General features: G+C 50.3%; 1 protein-coding gene across 2 annotated transcripts in view; it reads right to left on the bottom strand.

The window, feature by feature from the left end:
* Window positions 1-234: 234 nt before the first annotated feature.
* The window catches only part of SLC6A1 (solute carrier family 6 member 1), a 40,881-nt gene continuing 17,023 nt past the window's right edge, over window positions 235-24,092 (bottom strand). Inside the window, exons 2-16 of one of the 2 annotated variants that reach the window (XM_027586460.2) lie at window positions 18,928-18,979; window positions 17,077-17,406; window positions 16,555-16,686; window positions 15,869-15,969; window positions 14,866-14,975; window positions 13,118-13,250; window positions 10,156-10,290; window positions 9,827-9,930; window positions 9,402-9,526; window positions 7,912-8,024; window positions 7,415-7,546; window positions 5,890-5,992; window positions 4,338-4,438; window positions 3,760-3,927; window positions 235-1,968 (exon numbers count right to left, since the gene is read on the bottom strand). In XM_027586460.2, coding sequence (XP_027442261.1) covers window positions 1,864-1,968; window positions 3,760-3,927; window positions 4,338-4,438; window positions 5,890-5,992; window positions 7,415-7,546; window positions 7,912-8,024; window positions 9,402-9,526; window positions 9,827-9,930; window positions 10,156-10,290; window positions 13,118-13,250; window positions 14,866-14,975; window positions 15,869-15,969; window positions 16,555-16,686; window positions 17,077-17,314 — 1,800 coding nt within the window. In that variant the 5' untranslated portion in view covers window positions 17,315-17,406; window positions 18,928-18,979 and the 3' untranslated portion in view covers window positions 235-1,863. The remainder of the gene's footprint in view (window positions 1,969-3,759; window positions 3,928-4,337; window positions 4,439-5,889; window positions 5,993-7,414; window positions 7,547-7,911; window positions 8,025-9,401; window positions 9,527-9,826; window positions 9,931-10,155; window positions 10,291-13,117; window positions 13,251-14,865; window positions 14,976-15,868; window positions 15,970-16,554; window positions 16,687-17,076; window positions 17,407-18,927; window positions 18,980-24,092) is intronic. The other variant, XM_027586459.2, reaches the window with a different exon arrangement.

Genomic DNA, 24,092 nt, shown 5'->3' with positions numbered 1-24,092 from the left:
TCTTGCCAAACATCTCGATTAGATTTGCATACAAACATTAAGTACACTGCATTTGTCTTAGAAAGACGTGGTCTTAGTTTCACATGGAAGAACAAAGAGAAAGTCAGAAGTCTTCCTGCCCTTATTCTAGAGGAGTTCACACAGGATGTGGGGGTGGGACCATGAGACACAGTGAAGGGTTCCTTTCATTCTAAACCCTATAATTTAACAACACATATGCATTTTTGATCATGGATTCACCAGTTGGCATTAGGGATGCCTTAGCAATGAGACTATTTTACAGATGACCTCAGGAAAAGGTCTGAGATTTCCTACACGATATCAAATAAGACCCTATATATCACACGTGAGGATGAACGTATATGTGTGTGCCTTTATATGTGTACATGTACTTTATGTTTCTCTACAAGAATGTGCTTAATATTCTGAGGGTAATACCTTATTGCAAGAACGGGTATGCTGGTCACTGTCGGATGAGAATGACAAGAGATTAAAAAACCCACAGTCACAGTTATTTACCATAATTATTAAGGATTAGTTGTAAAACACAGTTTGTGAGCTAACTAGCTAAGGAGCTACGGGAACAACATACGATTTGCTACATGGGAAACCATCTTCCTGGCAAATGAGAAACGCTGAGTCACTGAAGCTTGCAAGAAACTGTCTGCCTGATCTGCCACCACCACCACCACTGCCACCACCACGGAGCCCAATTCCAGAAAGAAACAAATACTACTTCTTGATGAAGCAGTTTAATCTTGGAAGCACTTTGGGGGAGGGGGCGTGCAGGTGGTCTGGATTAACACTAGCTCCTCCGTTAGTGGGCTGGGGAGATTTTAGTGGCAGTGAGGGGGAGATTCCCGCTAAGGAATATGAACGAAGAAGGCAGCATTTTTGACTGGGGCGTCAGTGAGGACACAGCTGAAGGGGAAGCCGGAAAAAGAACTGCATCCATTTTGACTCAAGGACAGACAAACCTTCACCTTGATTTCCTCTGCACCTGATTTGTGCTCCATAAAACGGGGCAGCCTAAGAGAAACTGGGGCTCCTGATTAGGGAATTTCCCCAGTGGGATCTTAGGCCCCCAGAATGGCAATAAAAAAAAAAAATCAATTGTGCTTGTGGCAGTTTTCCAAGGAGGGAGTGAGGGAGCTGGGCTGCATGGAATGATCGCTATTGGGCCAGGGCCAATCAGCATGGCCCGGCCAGGAGGGGGCAGGGGAAGGACGCTCTGCAGATTGCTGGAGACGCAGCAGCAGCTTTGGGGAATACCGGTGGAGGTCCTTGGGGGTTGTTTTGTCAAGCTGCCTCGGGAAAGATAAACAAAAAAAACAACAACAACAAAAAATGAAAGTCAGAGCTCCGCGGGCTCCCTGCTACTTAAGAGTGAGCTCTCCCTGGAAATCCCCATTATACAGAATGCCCTTTTCATGTGTTCAGAGCAGCGTTCCGACGGAACCGAACTCCGGCAAAGTCTGAGATAAGAGTCATGAGTTTCGGCAGTAAGAGAACAGTCAGGAATATGACTAAAAGCCACGAGTGTGTGGCCTCACCGCATCACACTTGCTGGCAGGATAAAAATGATCTATCGCACAGTCACAGAGGCTGATTGCTTGATGCTTATGGGGCCCGGACTCAAAAGGTCACCAGCGCGCAGGTGCTGGAGCCATCGGGTATCTTTGCCCAGGGCGGAGCCCACCGGGGGTGACTGTCCCCCACCTCCCCTCTCTTTGCATGGTGATGGTGTCTGGACTCGCCACTCGAGGTAGGTTGAGATCGACGGTATCTTCAGACATCAAGTGGTGGTCATGTTCAGCCAGGTTGGGGGGTGAGAGTGTCGGGTCGGCAAGCCGCCAGACACCCCTAGATGTAGGCCTCTTTGCTGGCTGAGCCGCTGGCCTGGGGCTGCTCCGGACCGTTCTCTGGGCGAACGATGTCTTCGCTGGGCTGGATCATGACCTGGATGCGCTGTTGGGCACCAGGGAGAATTTGGGCTGGGAGGAGGGAGACTGGCCGCTCCGTTCCCCCACCTCTTTTCAGGTCTATCCTGCCTGTTCTGCCTTCAAAATGCACCCAGATTCTGGCCTCGTCCCCACATCCTCCACACTCTCTGGCCCCCTCACTGCTCCTCACACATGTCAAACATGCACCTGCCTCAGGGCATTTGCACTTGCTGTGCCCTCTGAGACATCCTTCTTTTCAGATAATTACACAGCTGGATCTCGCTCAAGACCTCCTTAGGTCTTGGCTCAGTGTTACCTTCTCAACAAAGCCTCACTCAGCACTCCCTAAAACCCCTTTCTACTCTATTTTTCTCCAAGGTACTCAGCCCTATGTAACATGTTTTTATTTTGTCGATTGTTGGTCTTCCTCTACTAGAATATAAGCCCCAAAAGGGTGGGATTTTTGCCTATTTTTCTCACGACTGTGTCTCTATTATTGAGAATACTGTCTGGCACATAGTAGGTATTCAGTACTATTTCCTGAATGGATGAATTTCCCCCTACCTTCTCTACACATATTCCCTGAAATCCTATCCCTTCAGATCACGCACTGTCTTCAGATGTGTCCACTCCTGAGTCTTTGCCCAGGCTGTGCTCCCCTCCTCAAATACACGGCCTTTGCCTCTCCTCCACTCCCAGACCTGACTTGACTGCCTTTTGCAGCTCAGCAGAGGATTGTGGAAAATGAAAGCCCTGGGCCTGGAGCTGGAAGAAGGGGCTGCAAGTGTCAGCTCTCCTAATAACTTATTGCAAGGGGTGGGGAAGTGGTTTCTCGCTTGACCTCAGTTTCTGAAAGGAGGAGGCTGGTCCAGGGGCTACACATGACCCCCCCCCCCCATGTTTTCCTTAGGCCACAGACCACAGAGCTCCCTCTTCTGGCTCTGATTGGTCTGGAAGGCCCATCTTAGCAGAAATAAGGTTGAGAACCACTGATCCAAGGCCTCCCAGCTGTGGCCCTCCATATTCTGACTGTCCACCTCTCCCCAGTGAAATCTTCTCAGCATACACTTGATCCATCAATGTCGCTAGCACCTGGGTACCTCCAGCACTGCCTTGTTTCACTTGAGAATTTGATAATAATTTAACAAAGAGCTGGTGTGGACCTAGAATATGCTAGTGGGCCTCTGCTGAGGGCAGCATGCCTTACATTATATTTCCTTGAGGGCAAGACCACGTTTCATCTTTATTAAGCCCACAAAAGGGGTCTAGAGTAAGCCCACAATACAATAGACCCAACCCTTCACCTGTTTCAAATCCCTGAGGCTCCACATTACCCTCCAGATAAAGTTAAGAGTTCTTGTCCTAATTTTCAAGGCCCTCCATGATCTGGCCTGACTTTCTTACATCCCCAACCTCATCTCTTATCACCCCTTCTACAGCCTTCTCCACTCTACCCTCCAGCCACAATGATCTCCTTTCAGTTCACCAAATGCTGTTCATACCCCTGGGCCTTTGCGCCTGCTTCCCATCCCCTTCTAGGAACATTCTTTCTGCTTCCACTTTTAACTCTGGCTCATCTTTAGACTTCTTCCTAGCTATCCCCTCTTTTAAGAAGCCTTCCTTAACTCTCCTCAACCCAGGCAGGGCTAACCGATCTCTCTGGTTTACCCGAATCATGGCACTTCCAACATTCTGTTGCCATTGGATATTGAGTTGTCTGTTTCCTAACTAGACTGTGAGCTCCACAAGGTAGGGGCCATGCCCAGCACAGCAGAGGAAGGGGACCAGCAATCTGAAGGGGGAAGAAGGGACTTACCTGCTTCAGGGAGCCCTTTAAGGTGAGGAACATGTAGGCCATGTACCCAGGGATAAGGACCATGGAAGACAGAGCCATGAGCCAGCCCACGCCCTGGCCCCACTTGGGGAAAATGTAGTTTCCCATGGTGAGAGGAGTCATCTGCACAGCACTGAAAATAAACACACCCTGGGGAGGGGGGAGGGGGATGGGACACAGTCAGTCCCCCAGATTGGACAACCAAGGCCCCTTCCTAGACCCTGAAGCTGACAGGTCCACTCACCACCTCCCTTGCTGTGAGGCTGACCATCAAAAGGGCTCTTGTGGGGGCCAACTAGCTGGATGATGCTGGCAGGGTGAGCCTGGGTCCCTCAGCGGTCAAATGGGGGCAAGAATGCCTATTCTGCTGAGGTTTTCGAAGATGATGTAATGTGTCTGGTGTCATGTGGGGCACAGAGTAGATGCTCAGCAAGTGGGATGGAGTAGTATTATTAGGGAATGGGCGCCTTTGCCTCCAGAAGTTTCTCTCTGGACCTGAGTCACCCCAGGGACTGGCCTGGCCTCATCCTATAACAGGGCTGGTCAGGACTTATCCTTACCGCTACAATGATTGGGGTGAAGAAGGACCAGCAGAGTTTCCACCAGATGCAGGGCCTGGAGCCAACCATCTCTTGGATGTTGTCATAGAATCGGTTAACACCTGTGACATTCAGAGTGAGAGCAGGAGGGATGAATGAGCTGTGGGCACTGCAGGCTCCAAGTCTCAATCTGCCACTTTTGGGCAGTATGACCACAGGCAAGTTACCTGGCCTCTAGGAGCTTCAGCCTTTTTGTAACATGGGGCTAAAGCTCTGGGGGGCTCCTTGTTATCTAAGCATCAATAACCCCCAGCAAGTGGGTTGTGTGAGAAAGCCAGGCACCTCACATGAAAATACCCACCAACAAAGGATTATGCTCATAAAGGATGTCCTCACCTCTCTCAGTGTCCCTTCCACCCAACAGCTAGCCTAGCCATTCCTTCAAAGCTCTATTGGACAGAGTGCGTTTCCCCACTGCTCTGATGCTATAAGCAACCGGTGACAGACTGCAAAGAACACCAAATCTTGCAAAACACCACAGGCGTCATGAAGTTCCCCAGACTGACATTAGGCATCACTCAGATTCTGAGCAAAGCCCCTGACCAGCGAGGAAGCCAGCTGGGGGAGAAGGGGGCTGACAAGGAGTGGGTGGCGAAGAAAGTACAGCGAATATCAAGACCTAGAGGGACCCAGGAAAACACTTCGAACATACTGTCTCGCTGGGATAGTCAAAGTGCAGGGAAGGACAACCTTTTGGCTATCATGCAGAGGGGTCTGGAACCTCGGGCCACAAAATAAACAAACAAAACCGTCATTTCCTCCAGGCTTTGTTCTAAGGGAGTGCATGCTTTTTATCATAGCCCCACTTTTGTTAAATAGTTCACTTTAGAACTTTTTCTTTTGTAGTTTTGGTGTCACTTTTCTAGATAAAATCTCAAACCCTCTTATCCCAAAATTTAGGACGAAATTTTGGCTCCCGTTTTAAATGGATTTATTTAACCCGTCTTAAGGTGTCCCCTAAATACAAGACCCCCTGTGCTAGCTTTATCAGATTTCTGTGAGGACTGAATACAGTTGACCCTTGAACAATGTGGCAGCTAGGGGCTCTGACTCCCCCACCCCCACGCAGTCAAAAATCCACATATAACTTCTGACTTTCCAAAAACTTAACCACCAATAGCCTACTGCTGACTGGAAGCCTTACCCATACCAAACAATTGATTAATACCTATTTCGTATGTTCTATGTATTTATATACTGTGTCTTGCAATAAAGTCAGCTAGAGAAAAGAAATGTTATCAACAAAATCTTAAGGAAGAGAAAATACATTTACAGTACTGTACTGTATCAAAATGAGTATCAAAAAATACCATATTGTATTTACACACAGAACAAGTAGGCTGTGCCGTTCCAACCCGGGTCGTTCAAGGGTCAACTGTCAACTAATGTATAGGAAGGGCTTGGTGTTCAAGCTGTATGTATTGAATGATGATTGAAGAAAGGAATGAATGAATGAATGGATGGATGAATGAATGAATGAGGGAGGGAAGGAGGAAGGAGGGTTGACACTCACCGTAAAACCAGGAAATGGAGACACATTCGAAGAACACGAGGAACAGCAGGCTCATGCCGCTTGCAGAGTAGTAATCAAACAGTTTGAAGACATAGATGCCCCCCTAAAAGAGGAAAAGCTGTGAGAGGGGGTCCACTTCCCACCAGCGCCCAGGGCACTCAGTTCACAGCCAACGTGGGCTCTGCAGTCTGGCGAGGTAGGCGTGAGACAACACTGCAGCAAGGAGGCTTGAGGGAAGATTAAAAGAAGTATGGAGGGCCTAGTAAGTGGTGAGGGTGTGATCGTCGACTCCCTGGGAATTGGTAAGAAGATGTCCGGGGAAGAGAAATGCTCCGTGTCTGGGAATGCTGGAGGACTGAGAGAGGAGCTGGTCATCAGAGCCATCTCTCCACAAAGTTAAGTCAGTTATGTCTTTCCCCTGCTTAAAACCTTCCATGGCTCTCAACATCAAAAAGTTGAGAGAATAAAATAAAATTAAATTAAATTAAAAAAAACAAATAAAAAACAAAATCCAAATGGCTTTGGCTCATAAGTTCCTGCATGAACTGGTTCTGTCCCCCTTACCTATCCGCTCACTCCTTCTGCCCCTCAAACTTACCAAGCTCATGCATACCTCAGGGCCTTTGCACCTGCTACACTCATTTTCCCCTGGCTGTCTCTTCCTCATCATTTGAGTCTCAGCTCAAGTGCCACTTCCTCAGAGGGCCCTCTCCTGACTACTCTGTCTGAGGTAGCATCCCTCCTACCCTCACTAGTCATTCCCTGTCCCACTACTGTCTTTTCTTCATGGCGCTGAACACTCTGAAATGATTTAGTTTGTCTGTCAGTCTTATCCACCAAAGCATAAGCTCTAAGAGAGCAGATACTGTGTCTGTCCCGTTAACTGCTGAATTTCCAGGATCATGACAGGCCCATGGTGAATGTTTTAACAGCCATGGAGGAATGAAAGGACAAATGAACAATACTCTGGGAACGAACTGTATTTGAATCCAGGGGGTAGTTGTGTGGATCCTAAAGCAGACCCACAGACCCACTGAGTTCACGGCTTTCAGGTCATTTATATTTATTGTACAATTCACCAGTTTATGTGTATGCCTTCTGACTAGACCGGGAGGGCCTTGAATGCAGAGAGGACTGCTCATTATTATCAAGAGTAAAAGAAAAGTGGGAGCAAGAAGGAGGGGCAGGGCCAATGCCAAAGGCCCAACTCCAGCTCGACTGTCTAACTAATTGGTGTGCATTTTTAAAAACTCAGTCCCTGCATCCCCTCCTCCCGGAAGCAGTCCCGGGTGCCCCAGGCTGAGTTAGGGGCTGTATTCTCCAGCTGTGTCTTATCTTTTCTAGCTCAGTGTCCGTGTCTCCCACCCTCCCACACTGAGGACAGGGTCCCCATCTGCCTCACGGCTGTGTGTGCAGGGCTTGGCACAGAGATGGTGCTCAAGGAACAAAGGGTGGGGTGGCACGAGGCTGGGGTGGAGAGGTGTGCCTGGCCACCAGAGGTGTGCCCGGTGCCCGGTGAGCTCACCTGGGTGATGTTGGAGAGGCCGATCAGGTAGGAGACGATGCAGACAGCCGCAATGAAGAGCTCCCTGCGGTTGCGGAGGAGCCTGGGGTACTCATCCACCAGGGCCGTGATAAAGCCCTCCACGGTGCAGAACTTCAAGGGGGACGAAGATCAGCTACGTGCGGCAGACTCCAGCCCCAACCCACCCAGGGCCTGACTCTGGGGCAAGACCAAAGGGCTCTGGCACTGTCGGGACAGCAGAGCCAAGGAAGCCCCAGGATCCAGGCCTGATTCTGCCTCTGCCTCTCTCTGTGACCTCAGGAGCCCCTTCCCTCTGGACATCAGTTTCCCCATCTGGAAAATGGGGAAGGTGGCTGAGCTGATCCACCCTGAAGTCTCTCCTGTGGTGGAACAGTCTAGGGGTCTGAAACTCTGCCCTCTTCCTGGGGGCCTAAGCCAATGGCCAATGGCCTCCTCTCCCTTCTTGCTCCCAGACCGACAAGGCTGGGTGTCCTCACCTGGCTGTCAATGCCCAGCATCAGCAGCATCGAGAAGAAGAGGATGGCCCAGAGGGGAGAGATGGGGAGCTGGGTCACCGCCTCTGGGTACGCCAGGAACGCCAATCCAGGGCCTGTGGAGGGAAGGCCAAAACAGAAAGAGAAAAGGTACTGAGCACCCGCAGCGTACCAGCACACCACCCACTCTCTAAGCTGTATTGCATTTCACCTTCGGAGTAAACTTTCGGGTGAGTGTTGTCAGCACCCCCTTTCCTAGATGAAGATACAGAATGTGCGTGGGTGGGGGAGGCAGTAGGGTTGGGGCCAGGGGCCAGGGTACCAAGCGAGATGAAAGGAAGGACTGCGGTGGTTTGGTCCGTGGTGGGTGCAGGTGCAGAGAGGTGGCCAGATGGAGAGATACTTAGGAGGATACGGGCAGGTCCTGATACTGGTCGGTTTATGGAGTGAAGGTGAAGGAAGCGTCCAGAATGATGCTGGGGCTGTCCTGGGTACGAGATGGGGGCACCCTTTGCTGCAGTGGGGAGCCCAGGGAAGGAGAAGGTTTAAAGAAGTCAGTTTGGGACATACTGTGTTTGAGTGTCTGGGTGGGGGTTAGTCAAGAGAAGAAGGGAAACCTTGAAAGGTGAAGGAAAGAAATTGTAACCTCCCTGGGTCTGGCTCAGGAAAGGGTGGTGGTGGCCGGGGAATGCCAGAGAAATGAGCTGGCCCTTGTAGAGAAGATGAGGACATCAGTGGAGGAAGTTCCTTTCCACATGACCAGCACAGTTCTCCATGATGGGGAAGGGACAAGTCCCATTGCCTCCCCAAGCCCCAGGGCCTCTGCTGTGCACATAGTGGGTCCCTCATGTTCGCTGCTTTCCCCACTGAGCAGGGAGGCAGGGGTTGCCTGGGGCTTTCCTCGGACCCTGCAGCATTGATGACCGTGCGGTGAGCAGAGTGGGTACAGCCTGCTTGGTGAGAACATGTTTGGGACAAAAGCAAAGATTTAGGCACTTTGTGTCACGGTGGTGAGCATGTCTGAGTTGGAACAAGGTTTATATTCCAGGGGACAAGAGTCGGTCTTCTCCCTGCCAAAGGCAGGATTGTGCTGGAAGTGCCAGTATGGTCAGGTGATTAAGAGCCCAAGCTTTTTGATCAGCCAGGTCTGTGCTCAACTCCAGTTCCATCACCTCTCTAGCTTGGTGAACATGGTCCATGAGCCTCAGTTTCCTCACCTAGTAAATGGAATAAGAAAGCATGGACTCCATAGTGTTGGAAAGTTTCACCTAAAATGCTTCCTGCTCTGCCTGGCACCTCGTGATGCTCAGTGCCAGGGAGCCAACACACCACACTCATCCCTGTCTCAAGGCCTTTCTACTGGCTCTTCCTTCTGCCTGCACGCTCATCCTCTGGCTCCCGCTGGTGATGGCGGTAATGACCACAGATGCCCGCGTGTCACAGATGCCCCCTCCCACCCCGGGAGCCCTGGCCCTTCCATGTGTGGCGCTGACCTGAGGCCGCCACATCAGCAATGGACCTCTTGGTGACATGGGCCATGAAGCCCACGATGGAGAAAATGACAAATCCCGCGAACATACTGGTGCAGGAATTGATACAGCAGACAATGATGGAGTCCCTGCAGAGAAGAAAGCGTGGACTCAGCAAGGGTGAGGCTGGCAAGGAGATGAGCTAGGAGCAGTGGTTAGCGAGGGACAAGGGGCGGGGGCAGAAGAGGGTGCCTGGGAGCAGGGCTGCAGGGCAGGTGCCCCCACCCCATCCCAGAGAGGGGGGAACCGGAAGGAGTGGCTCGGAACTGCCTTGGAATGGAGTTGAAAGTGGAGAAAGGCCACGGGGCGTGGTCTATAAGGGAGTGGCCGCGTGTGGGCGTGGCGTTGGCGGGGCGTGGCCCGGAAGGAAGGGGCTCCTGGGCTCTCACCTGTAGACATTGTTGTGGAAAGAGTTATAGCTCCCAAGAGCGATCAGGGATCCCAGGCCCAGTCCGTAGGAGAAGAAGATCTGGGTTGCCGCATCCAGCCACACCTATAGGTAGAATGAACAAAAAATAGTCAAAATTATAATCACAGCCACAGTGCCCCAGGGCCCTTTTTACATGTGGTAATCAGCTGTACCTGGCAACCGTATCGGTTTACGTATGAGGTTAGAGAGGTACAGTGACTTATCCTAAAGCTGGTAACTGGTGGCTCAGGTCGCAGGTGTGCTCTTAACTCAGCCGCTGGAGGCGGGGAGCCCAGGAAGGCCACTCACCTCAGAGTCAGACAGCTTGCGGAAGTTGGGTGTGATGTAGAAGAGGATGCCCTCCTTGGCCCCAGGCAGCGTAACTCCCCGGAAGAACAGGATGATCAGCATGATGTACGGGTAAGTGGCAGAGAAGTAAACCACCTGGGAGGAAAATCGGCACCGATGCCCCCTGCAGCGCTCCCATTCTTTCCCTCCCCCCACTTCACTTACATCAGTGTCTGTTGTGGCCCTGGGCTTACTTCCGGTTCATCTTCCTCCAGGAAGCCTTCCCTGGATTCCTAACCAACTGTGTTTGTCCACTTTTTTGAAGCCTCTCCTTGGAGTCTTAACCAACCAGGTCAGCACCTGGTTTTTCCTTTCCCCTACCCCTCCTTTATTTTTTGACTTTTGTCTAAACTGTTCAAGTGAAACAGGGTGTGAGGAAAATTTTAAAGTTACACACACACACACACACACACACACACACACACACTTAAAGTTCCCTTCAATTGCCCCTAGAATTTAAGTTAGGTGAAGGGGAGGGCTTGTCTTGTTCACTTCTGTTTTCCCAGCACCTAGAACAATCCACGGTTTATAGGAGACATTGGATAAATGCCTAATACATAAATGCATGGATGTTAACACATTAATGTTCCTCTTTGGAGACTGGGCAATGCATGTTTGATCACATTTTCTTACAAAATCATGCTCCAATTATGTGCTTGCTTTTTCATTTAACATGTCTAAAATTAAAAAAAAAGCAGTGCCTACTTTGTTTACTAACCATTGTTTTATTGTCTCATAACAATGTGATTTTTAATTATGCAAAATAGTCCCTCAGGAGGTTCTACCATCCTCTTTAAAGTCTCCCCTACTGTTATCTATTCATGTGAATCTCACTAATAATACACTGGAAACCCCTGTGTATAAAACTTTGTCTACAAAATTATTATATCATTCTCAGGAAAATTTTCTAGAAGTAGAATTACTGACTAAAAAGGGATAAAATTCTCAATGGCTTGTGATCCATATTTCCCAATTACCTTCCAGAAACGGAACTTTGTCCAGCATTTCAGAGCATACCTTCCCCACAAAGGTACCAGCACTGATATAATCATTAAAAATATATTTTTTTGCCAAATTGATAATCAAAAGACTGATGTCATTGTCTGAAATGACATTTCTTTGCCTGCTGTTGTGAAAGAGCAGTTTTCAAGCCAATAATCTTTGTTATCTCACAGTCTGATGTGACCCTATTTTCTGGACAGCATGAACTGTTCTCTGGTTTAGTTTCATTTCCCTGAATGGGCATCTTAGATTCTTCAGGGTTAGGAAAGGTAGCCATGATCCACCAGAAAACCCACTGTACTTGGAATTAGGAAAAGGGAATTTGAAGCCATCTGTGGCATCTATAAGCTGTACGATGTTGGGTCAATTTCTTATCCTCCCTGAGCCTTGACTTTTCTGGTCTGGAAAATAGGTACAATCAACCTGCCAACTCAGAAAGGTCAGTTGTATGTATGTATACAACATGCTTAATATATATTGCCTAGGTCTTGCACTTGAATCTGCCTTCCACATTTGGCATGGAGCCAGGTACACACTAGGTGCTCAGTAAATGTTTACTGATGGCTTGGCTGACTTACTCAAAAGACAATTGATACCATGTATTGTCTACCTACTAGATGCTAGGCATATGCTACATACTCTGCATAGATTATTCTCCTTAGTCTTTATGACAACCCTGTAAGGTACTATTATTGTACCCATTTAACAGATGAGGAGATGGAGACACAGAGAGGTGAAATGACTTGCCCAAGCACACATAGCTAGGTATCGGGAGATTGAGATTTAAGCTCAGCTCTATCTCTTCCAGAACCCTTAGGCCTTACATTCTTCTGCTTCTTAAAGTTGGGCTGGGAGACACCTGTGCCCTCCTCCTGCATGCTTAACCTAAGGATGCATCAGAGAGGTTTTGACACCGGCTTTGGATCTGAGAACTGGTAGGTCCAAAGGTCCCACCAGACTGGAATTGGGCAGTTTTTCATCAGCCATACTCATGTCCAAGTATGGAATTCGTGAAGGTTCTGTTTTGCTCATGTCAGCTTGGGTAGTCCAGACCTCCTTGCTCCAGCATGATTCAGTTCAAATCCCTTTTCTCCCTTACTTGCTGTCAGAACTCAGACAGGTTTCCTCTAAGTTACCTTCAGGCCAGGGTCCAGTGAGAGCCTGGGCTATCTTCTATCCCTGGACCCCTGGGGCGGGGCTTTAAGGGGAAAAGTGTGGGAGTAAGGCCAGTCCCCTTCCCAACTTGATTGGCAAGCTCCCCAGATGTCCTCAGGCTGGGCCCCCCCAGCTTGACCTGGCTCTGCCCTTGCTGATAATAAAAACAAAAACAAGTACAATTCCACTTGGTAACTGCTGAGGGCTTTACAAAATCACCATCCCATTTGATTCTCCTGACAAACCAACAGATAAGCCCCATTTTTCAGAGGAGGAAACTGAGTTTCAGAGAGGTGAAGTGATCTGCCTGATGCCACCTAGCCAAGTCAACAGCCGAGTTGGGATCCGAACTCAGGACTATTTCAGTACAAAGGCTATTTAACCATTCATTGATCCATCTCTGTTTCTCCTCCAAGGCTGGGATGTGGAATGTTCATCTCTGGATCACCCTAGAACAAGGCTTGGTACAGTGGAAATGCTCAGGGACAGACAGTTTGCTCAGTGGTCCTTGAGCAAAGTTTACCATCTGTTTTGTGATGGCTCTGTGTAACTGACTTACATTATCATATTCCATCCTCACACTGCCCAGAAGGTAGGTAATGTTATTATTCCCATTTTATAGGAAAGAAAACCAAGGCAGGGAGAGATGCAGGGACCTGCTGTTCTCTAGGTTCGGTGGGGTTCCTGGAAGTGCAGACTCCTGTGTGGGGCGGAAATCCCCTTGTAGACCCATCCCCTTCTGGTCCCCACTGTGCACATGCCTTACCTTTCCAGTCCAGCCAACACCCTTCCAGATACAGAAATACACAAGGATCCAGGCGATGGCCAGGGTGATGGCCAGAGGCCAGCGGATCTGTCCTGGCTTATCCAGCCCGTCTGTCATCTGATGCATGTTCCGCCTGGTGGAACAGTGGAGGGAGGGAGCAGAAAGTCACATGGGGCTGGTGGGAGCTGGAGTGGCCTGGGGGTGCCCAGGGAATGAAACCTCCGCCGCGACTGTGCTGACATCTGTGATCACTGAGACACAGGGGCTGGCAGGAGACTGTGGGGTCCATTATACTAACCGGTAGAAAGTGCTGTTTGCTCAAGGGACCTGCTGGTGCCTTATTTTGGCCACGATTATTGCTCACCTGTTTGGCTGCAGTACCTCCTAGCAGGACCCTCACCTTCACTTTTGCTTTATCCCTACTCCAGCCCCAGGGACCCTTCTAAATTATATGTCTGATCATGTCACCCTCTTGCTTAAAACCCTGCAGTGAATAGCTCCCTACTGTCCTCGGAATGAAGCCCAACCACCCCAGGCCCACCTTGCAAGGCCCTCTGAGCTGGCCCTGCTTCTCTCTCCAGTCTCAGCTCATCCCCTCACCCATGCCTGGCTTGCTCTCACCTGCCTCCAAGCCTTCATGCATTCTCTTCCTCCTGCTGACACCTGTCTCTCCCACATGGTTTTCACCTTAGATGTCACTCCTCCCCTGGGCTCGTCCGGGTACCAACTTGGGGCCCCTATCCCCTCCTCTTAGCACTGGTCATCTGGCGTTGCCTCTCTGCCTGTTTGCTTATGTTTGCCATGTCTCTAACCAGACTGCACATAGTAGGTGCTCAAGAAATGTTTATTGATTAAATGGTTCGAGGCAATCCTAAAGGTGTGTGAGAGAATTCTATGTGGCAGATGCTGGAAAGAAGAAGCAGCCGGAGAAGAATCTGATTTTTATTTGTAAGGAGACTGCCTAGCCAAGGACATTCCTGCACAAAGAGACTCGCATCATGTGTTCTGATGCCTCCTGCGCACAGTTCCTCCTGGCAGCTTATGCAAGGTGCAGTGGAACCTTCCAGGGTGCTCCCAGACCCTTTTAAGCTGCCCAGCACAGATGCCTCCTTCATGCCAGAGAGACTTGGATCCTAAGACCTCTTTTTGTAAAATCAATACCCCAACGCACATCTATGATGTGCTCTTCTGAAGATCCAATCAGCACAGCCTTCGCTATGAACCGTGTGTGTGTGTGTGTGTGTGTGTGTGTGTGTGCGCGCGCGCGCGCGCGCGCGTGCGCACCTTTATTCCAAACAACTCTGGGTTTCTAAGTAGACTGGACTGGTTTGTTTTCCAGATGAGCTGGGATTTTGTTGGCCTGTTCTGGCGATCCTTCTTGGCCTATGCTGGTTACCCCTCTCCAGAGGTGCACCGTCTACCCCTGTCCACCCTGCTCCATGCCTAGGAGGCTGGCGGCTGGCACTACCTCCCTGGCTCCCTGGCCCTCTGGCTTCTAACTAGGTCTGACCAACAGCAGGAGCCACTGGGCAGGAGGAGTGAGAAGGCAGGAATGCATTCTCTCCAGCTTGTGCCTAGTGGCCCTTTCCACGGCCCAGCTCTCTACGGGGGAGGAGAGGGTTTCACTCTCTCGTTTCTTCCTTAGCCCTGTGCACCGCACCAGCTCCCATCATCCTTTTGAGGGTGCCTCTGTCTCCTGCTGGCCCTGGCTGACAGGCACCCCCCACAAGTGACGGCCCCACACTTACTCCCAGAACTCGACCACGGCACTGGTCATGTTGGTGGTGTTGACGATGCTGTAGTTGGAGAAGCAGCGGTCCGTGTTCCAGGGGTTGTCACACTGTTTCCACGGCAGTGTCTGCAAAGGCACAGGGGCACAGACAAGCCCTGTTGAGCCCCCAGGGGATGGCAACAGTGGTCCCAGGGCACTTTGTCCATCCTCACGGTCCCCTGCGCCTCTTTCAAGCCATCCGTGATCTCACGGCCCCTTCCCAACAGCTCCCAGATGCAGGTCATTTTGAGATGCCCATTGTGGAGATCAGAGAGGGGCAGCCACTTGCTCGAGATCACACAGCTCCTAAGTGTCAGAACTGAAATGTGAACCTTGATCGTTTCACTCTGAGAACCAGCTTCCCAAGCTGTGCCATAAGGTCTCGTGTGTTCGTCCCAGGGCCACTTCCCAGCTCTGTGACCTCGGGTAAGAGATCTTGCCTGTTTGACCCTCTGCACACTGATGTTAACAGTGACCACTGAACAGTGCTTGTTCTTTGCAAGGTACAGTGCTAAGTAAGCCCTTTACACATATTTACTCCTTAATCCTCACAACAACTCTATGAGGCACGTTTCATTTTTACTTTCATTTTATTAATAAGGGCACTGTGGCTCAGAGAGGTTAAGCCTCTTTCCCAAAGTTGCACAGCTGGTATATACTGGGGGTCAAGATTTGAACCCAGGCAGTCCGAGTCCATATGAAATGCGCTAACAACAGCCCCCGTAAGAGGGTGTGTCAGGAGGATTAGATATCAGCCTACACGAAGCACCTGGCTCAGTGGCAGGCCTGGAGCAGGTGCTTGGTTCATGGTGCTATGACTTGTGGGGAGACAGGGGCTGCTGAAGACACACCATGTCCCCGATCCCCGCCCAACCTCCACCAACCCAAGGAACAGCCCTATCAGCAGAATGGTAGTCCAGCAGAAGGACGGTGGGCTCTGGGTCTGGCTCCTTCTGGAGGGGGTCAAAGGGGCCACTCACTGTGGTGAAGGAATTGTACAGGTAGTAGATGGCCCAGGAGATGATAACGATGTAGTAGATGTTCAGCCAGAATGACAGCACGGCAGCGGCAAGGCCCACACCTGGGAGCAGGCACGGCATCATGATATTGGTCTAAGAGAGCAGTAATAATAACTATCCCAGGGAGCGTCATTCTTATCATTTTCCATGATGTCCACCAGCTCACTGGACCTTGGAGACAGGTGTTATGGAGGCACTGAGGCTAAGAGAGAGGGAGGAACTTATCTAAGGTCACACACATCTGGCAAGGGAGGACTTGGGTCTGGGGCCCAGCACTGGCTGGTTGCAGGTGGGGCGGGGGTCTTGGCTTGCCAGGCAAGAATAATTCTCCATGTATCCATCTGAGGGTCTGTCAGGCACTGAGCAAGGAAGCAAAGAAAGTCGTACCCGGCCCTGGCTGGGGAAATGAACTCACAGGACAAGGCAGGCTGATGTGTACGGGGTCTCTGGATTGGGGCCTTCTGTCCACCTCTGCTGCCCTAGATCCTAGCCAGGGCTGCCATCTGCCACCTGGCCCCCCCGAGGGTTCTACTCTGCTCAGAAGTGAACCAAGCATGTCCCTCTCTCCGGTGGGGCCGAGAGTGTCAGGAAGGCCCTGGTTTCATCATAGTTCTGTGGGCAGGAGCACTGCCACTCTGCAGACTTACCCTTGAACATGGGGGCCAGCTTCCACACCCCCAGGCCCCCGATGGACGTGTACTGGCCCAGGGAGCACTCCAGCAGGAAGAGTGGGACCCCCGCAAAGATGAGTGTCAGGAAGTAGGGGATCAGGAAGGCCCCTGTGGGGTTGAGAAGAGAGATGCTCATGGTCCCAAGGCTTTGGAGAAGCCCCATTCAGAGGGAGCACCATGGCAGGGCGTTCTGGGGGTCCCAGCCATAATTTCCCTACACTCTGCCTTCAAAGTAGCACCCACAGCCAAAATGAGGTCCAAGGATGTCCTTTGCTCAAACTACATCCCTTGTTCTTTGCAAAATGATGAGGTGAAATTTTGGTATCATTAACAAAGGACAATTGTCCTTTGGGAATCTTTTGGTAAAGGGACAAAGACAGGAAACGGGGCCAGGTCTTTAGGGGGCCCCTTCCCCTAAGGTAGCCCCAGAAAATGCCCAAGTGTGACACTCTTCAAGGGGTCCAGACACAGCTGGGAGGTTGCCTGGCCAGCACCTACCACCACCGTTTTTGCCGCAGAGATAGGGGAATCTCCAGACGTTGCCCAGGCCAATGGCGTAGCCCACACAGGACATGAGGAAGTCAAAGCGGCCCTTCCATGTGTCCCGGTCCGGAAGGTCCGCCGCCTTCTTCTGCACCTTGACCACCAGAGTTTTGGGCTTGTCATTGGCCACGGGGGCCTCGCTGACCTCCGTGGAGATCTGCCCATCAGCCATCTTGCTGCCATTGGTCGCCATGTCTCGGAGTTTGGACACAGAGGTCCTGGCAGATGGACGTGTGATGTCGGCCCCGGTCCACGCAGACAGCAGGTTTGCGGCTCAAGGTCACCCTAGGAGAACAGAGGGGTGGGGTGACAGGCACGGAAGGGTGGCCAAATCCTGGAGTTGCCCCAAAATAACAAAAATAAAAGGACCACAAACAAACTAGGGGCCAGAGAAGGCTCTCTCATCAGCTGTCTTTCTCCTGGAGGAAGGATGGTGCCTTCTGTTTCCAGACTTGTGTGTGGGGGATGTGGTGGGTTGATAGCTCCTGAACTAGCTTCAAACCTGCAAATCTGTGTCATGTGCCCTCTCTTACGTGTCTTGCTCAGAGAAGAAAACTGAGACCAAATTTCCAGACAGAAATATTAAGTGTTCTTCATCTTTGCCTCTTGGAGTGCAATTAGATTTTTCATACCCTGAGGCCATAGTAACCATGGCCACTATAAGCCATGGAAGGGCTTATCGTGGGGCCAACAGGGCAGTGACCCGGCTACAGGTGGTAGATGAGCACAGACTCTAATCATGATCGAAGTCCTCTTTCACATTTGAGCTGTGACTTTGAGAAAACTTCTTAACCTCTCTGGGCCCTGCTCTCCCTATCTTTTTTTTTTTTTTTTAAGATTTTATTTATGGAAGAAGGAGAGAAGGAGGGAGAAGCAGACTCCCTGCTGAGCAGGGAGCCGCATGCAGGGCTTGATCCCGGGACGCCAGGATCATGACCTGAGCTGAAGGCAGAGGCTTAACTCTCCCTTTTTTTTTTTTTTAAAGATTTTATTTATTTATTTGACAGAGAGACACAGTGAGAGAGGGAACACAAGCAGGGGTAGTGGGGGAGGGAGAAGCAGGCTTCCCGCTGAGTAGGGAGCCTGATGTGGGGCTCGATCCCAGGACCCTGGGGTCACGACCTGAGCCGAAGGCAGCCGCTTAACGACTGAGCCACCCAGGCGCCCCTAACTCTCCCTATCTTTTAAATTGAGTATGATAATAGTACATCAGGTTGTTGTTCTTCACTTATTCAGCGAGGATTCTGTGCCCGGCAAATGGTGGGGACTTGTTACTATTTTGTCAGCAGTCCCGAAGCCTGGCGTGCTTCCAAGTTGTTTGCAAAGCTCTATAACGATAGAGCCCCAGGTCCCACATCAGAATCCCAAGGAGATGAGTCCTGAATCTATGCATTTAACAAGTTCTGCAAAAGGAGACCCTTATGCTGGGAGCCAGTCCCAGCCCTCAGCTGAAGAAGGACCACTGGTTTACATGACCTCTCTGAACCAAGATATTTCACCTACACTTTGTACTCTGCTTGCCTCTTTGGTTCCAGAGGCGCATGGAGTAGAGAACTGTGTATGACACCGGACGCAGCCCAGCCCTGGTCTTCAAATCTCCAGTCTGCCTTGTACAAGCTGAGTGACCCTAAGTCCTACTCTTGATTGTTCTCGCCTCAGTTTTTCCATCTATAAAATGGCAGTAATATCTGGCTTGTCGAACTGGGGCGAAAATAAGCTTTCATGGCTGTACGGGTGTTCTTCACCTGACTGGTTTAGAAAGAGAATTCCATACACGGTTGTGATCATTTTGGTTGTGGATGTTACCTGATGATTTTCAGCTCCAGAGCAGCCCCCTCTGCCACCCCTGGGTGCAAGCCTGCAAAGCAGAGATGAGGAGGGACCTCAGTGAGCTGGCAGGTGGTGGCTAACGGGCAGCCCTGGGCAGAGAGCAGCAGGGGAGCAGGAAGCCCATGGGAGCCCCCAGCCAGGTGACCACATGAGTCCATGCCAGGTGGTTCTAGGAACATGCTAGAGGGGGCCCTCTCAGTTCAGCTGTGTGGGTGGGCATGAGGGCAATGCGAGGACAGCATTCCATCATTTTATCAGAAGGAAAAGAGAACCCAACAGAGGGGCAAAAGCCCCTCAGGGCCCAACTGGGAGCCAACAAAGGCAGCTGAGATTTTTCTCCATCCCCTAACCAAACATGCAGAAATGTTGTAAAAGGCCATGTAAGCAAACCTCAAAATAATTTACTTAGTATGATCCTATTTTTGCCCACATCCCCAATCTATTCATTAAAAAAAAAAAACCCTCCAAAACCCTAAGGATATATCTTAAGGCATTCACAGTGATTAGTCTATATGTGACTTTTGTTTCCTTTTTTGCACTTTTCTGGATTTTTATAATTTCTAAATTTCTACAAAAAATTTATATTAATCAAATAACACAGAATAAACTTATGGAACCCTCAGAGCAAACAGGACTGTGTGAAACAACGGTCTGGGTACTCTGAGATGTAGGAGCAGAGCCAAAGTAGTGTGTGGCCCCAAATGGCCTCCTCCTTCAGCTCGGCCCCACTGGGGGAACCCTGATTGCTGTGCACGCGCCTTCCAACCCCTCATCACCAAACACCACTGTCTCTGCCTAGAGTTCACAGAAAACCAGACTACCTCCGGACAATCCAAACCTTAACTGCCAACCCTGTTTCTTGTTCTTCAAGATGACCCACAGGTCACCTGGATGTCCATCTGGTTCCTGACTTGGGTCTGGCACCATCAGAAGGAACTCCAGATAGGGTAGGAAGGTAGGGTGACCTCCCATCATCAGGGATGATAGCCCATCTTGTGGTCTACCAGGAAGTCTTGGGATATGTAGGGGAGACAGCAGCCTTAGGAAAGGGTGTGTGGGGGTGGGGGTGGATAGCCATTAACTGTCAAATCAGTGATGACCTTAACTATCCCCATGACCTACCCTTGTGGGCTCCAGCCACCATGTTTGTTCAAAAGGATCCAATCACCTTGGACCAGGGCTGATCACCTGACTCTGGCTAGTCAATCAAAGCTCCTTCCCTGGGAATTTGGCATGAGGCTGAGAAAGAAGGCCAGCCTGTCCAGGGAATTGGGAACTCTCAGGCAGCTCTCTTCTGCCCACCTGTACTCAGAGGAGCAGGGAGAGTCGGTCTGCTGAAGAGGAAAGAAATTAGAGGTCAAAAGATGGACAGTCTTGAAAGCATTTGTCTTTGCCATTCCAGGCTTTCTTAAGATTGGCTACATTCCAATGCTCAGAGTTTACAAAGATAGCATCCCCACTGTGGTAAAATAAAATTCTCTGTTTTTGCTCACATTGGCGCAGGGGATGCCTGCTAAAGTCTTGAATCTCTATTCTCTTACCACTTGACTAAGTTCTCAGGAAGGCTAGTAGCCCTATGGAAACAACAATTTCTGGCCCCCCCGCTGGATATACTTGTTGCTTATCCGTGGAGACTCAAACCAAACTCCAAAATCTACTGTGCACTGGACCTCCGATTGCCCCACACCACGCAGGGAGAGACAGACAGCCAGCCAGCCAGGTGCAGCTCTGGCTCACTCCCAGCAAGCAGGCGAGATGGTAGGGCGTGTTTAAGGGGGTGAGACGTGGTGTGTGTGTCCTTTGAAGAAACCATTCAACATCAACACAGAGGAGAGGTGGAAGGTCGGGAGGAGGGAGAGTTCCACCCCCTCCCTGAGCACATTTAGCATCCCCCTCGTGCAGGGGCTAGAGAGATCAGAGACCACGGCTGCTTGAAGAGCTCAGCATGAGGAAGGCACATGCGCTATCTTCGGAATACGGGAAAGATTCGGGCAGGTGCCTGTAACCGCCCTCTGAAGAGCCACAGAACCAGATGGAGCTTTCCTTTCAGAAGATAAAAATGTGAAGGTAACATTATAAGGCCGCCAGCTCATACAACTGGTGCTCCCCTGGGGATTCCTACGGAGAAGCCCCCTGGGTTGCAAGGCAGTGAGAAGGTGCTACATCAGAGAACTTGGCTCCCCTTGAGATTTACTAGCGCTGGGCATGTTCCTCCCCCTTTGGATCCTCATGTGTAAAATGGAGAAATAATAATAATCTTTCATTCACACGGTTGCGGTGAAGGATAAATGAGATCATGCACGTAGAGCATTGTGCGAGAACACCTGGCTCAGAGCGAGGGCTCAGGGCATCCTCATCCTGATGACTGCCAGCTGTGTACAGATCGTGGTTCCTAACCTGGGAGGCACAGCGGTGATGACACCATTATGACTAACAGCAGCTAACGTTTATCGAGGGCTTATTAGCCAGGCCCTCCAGAGACTTGCAGCATTTTCAGAAGACCGATGGAAATTGTCCTTTTAGCCTCCATGGGGGAAAACTAGCTAATAAAAATTTCAAATCTCCCCGCTTTGGGCTCTCTGTATACCATCCCCTTGGGCCAGGCAGAAGCTGGGAGTGGTACATTTGTGTGTTTGTCAATAAAATAAAGGATTATTCCATAATAAGTCAAGTCTGGCAGGAACAAAAGCCCGAAGCCTCTAGTAGATGGGACAAAAATGATCAAGGGATCCCCGTTAGTTAAAAGGCCTGGGACCCGGAGCTTACAGACAACACTTCCAGAAGCGGCCTTGCTCAAACACCTGAGGAGTAGCTGCTGACGAATTTTCATTCCCGACACCATCTGGTTAACCTGTTGCTTCCCTCTCTCACGAAAGAACAGCACATGGAAAGCACAGGCACGTGCAAGTGCCCAGCAAAGGAATCTGGCTATCTTTCTAGAAAATGAATGATTTTGGAAGCAGGAGCCCATGCTAGCCTTTCCTGGAGGCAGGATGTGCTCTGCTGGGCAGGGGCTGCCCCGGGTTGGAGGATGGCTCCGCGGACCCACAGCAGAAGGACCTTCTATCTCTCCACCCCCTCGACAGTGCGGCCCTCCTCTACCTGCTGGCCGAGTGGGTCAAAAGGAATGCCTCTCACCGCTTCATGATTTGAGGCATTTTTCCAAGGCCTTCTTCCAGTATCTTCCGGTTCTTCCTCGTCAGGTGACAATATGTGGCAGACCAAGGATCTGGCTACATGTTCCTCCGAGTCCTTTATCTTTCCCCATATTAACTGAATTCCACCGAAGCAACGTTCAAAAGGGCACAGTTCATGTGAGACCACAGTGACACATCCTCTGTATTCACTCACCTACTCATTCACTCCTCCTTTCATTCATCAAGTATCTGCTCAGCATGCATTGTGTGCTGAAATACAGATGGAACAATCATTTCAAGCCCTTTGTATTCTGAACCAGAGTCTGAATCAGGGAAACTAACAGGAGTCAGCAGAAAGACTACATTTTGTAAATATTTACCGAGGGCCTAATGTGTTCATGGAGCTGGGCTGGATGTGCGGGTCGCAAGGATTAATAAGACAGGGTCCATGACCTTAACAAGGTCACAGCCTAGAAGGAGAAATATCTCGGCCTGTAGCCAATCATAGTACCCTGTGATATGTGCAGCAAGAGTGTATGAACAACACACTGCAGGGCTTAAAGGAATGACTGAATTCAACCAGAGAAGGCATCCCAAGGGTGCCTGGATGGCTCAGTTGGCTAAGCCTCCAACTCTTGGTTTTGGCTCAGGTCATGATCTCAGGGTCATGGAATCGAGCCCTGCATCAGGCTCCGTGCTGAGTATGGAGACTGCTTGGGATTCTCTCTCTCTCCCTCCACCCCTCCCCTGCTCTCTTTCTCTCTCTAAAACAAATAAATTAATTAATTAAAAAAAAAAAAAGGCATCCCAGATGAGGGGACATTTGAACTGGTTTTGAAGGTTGAATAGGTGTTCATCAGGCTCCAAAAGAGGGAAGGGTATCCCAAGTGGAGGGAAATGCAGGAACAGAAGTAGAAAGGTTTTAAGATAGGAAGGTCAGTTTGTGATGGATCTTGAAAGCCAGGCTAAGGAACTTAGAGACCAGTTGCAGGGATGCAACAGGGGTGATGATGTGATCGGATTAGGATTATAGAAGAAGACTCACTCAGGGAGACTCTGGGAAGGAGTTAAAGAAAGAGACTCGAGGCAAGAAAGTGGTGAAAATGTTCCCATGAATCTGTTCCTTCCTCGATTTGCCGTTTGAGACCAAGTCCTAAAACCATCAATAAAAATGGGGCCAGACCAAGCAGAAAGAATACCTCTGCCAATCCCTGAGTGAGGAAATGCTTTATAAGAAAAAAAAAATGAAGTTTGGAAGGTCTAGATCAGAAGTGGCAAAATGGGTCAGAATTGGCCCTTGGGCTTGTTTAATTTGGCCTGAACAAAAATTTTTTTCAGTTTGAAGTAGGAGCCAGAAATATGACTCTCTAGGATACATTATTTCAAACAGAGGGAACAGCAAGTGCAAAGGCCCTGAGGCAGGAATAAGCTTGGCATGTTTGAGAGTCAGCATGGAGGCTGTGCTGGCTGGAGTCCAGTACGGGAGGGAACAGAACTAGTCAGAGGCGGGCAAGGGCCAGATCACACAAGGTCTCAGAGACCACAGCAAGGAGTTCACACTTTCTTCTAAACGGGATGGGAGAGAGTAGAGGGTGTAAGTGGTAGGGGAAATCTGACTTACATTTAAGAGTCTCACTGTGGTTGTCCAGAAGAGGCTGCAGAGGGGCAGGGGTGGAAGCAGGGAGGCTCATTAAGAGGCTGAGAGTCCAGGTGAGAGAGGACAGTGACTTGAATGGTGGCAGCTAGGGCAGAGGTGGTGAGGAGTGGGACCAGGGATCTCTTCTGGAGGTGGGGCCTGCAGGCCTTGCTAGCAGATTGGCTCTCAGCAGCCTAGGCCCGCACAGATGGCAGGCTGGGGGGAGGGGAGTGAGTGGCAGCCGCCTTGGACAATCCCGCCTCTGTCCCACTGCATCAGAGGGACTGATGGCTGCGTGGGGTGGGGACTTGGGCAGAGGCCAAAAGGCCAAGGCCAGTGTCTCAGGGCTGCCACTGTCCAAGGCTAGG

Source organism: Zalophus californianus, chromosome 1 (assembly GCF_009762305.2).
Source record: "Zalophus californianus isolate mZalCal1 chromosome 1, mZalCal1.pri.v2, whole genome shotgun sequence".
In the NCBI taxonomy this organism is placed as follows: Eukaryota; Metazoa; Chordata; class Mammalia; order Carnivora; family Otariidae; genus Zalophus; species Zalophus californianus.
The sequence above is the reverse complement of the archived record's forward strand: the minus strand, read 5'-3'. Positions and strand labels throughout refer to the sequence as shown.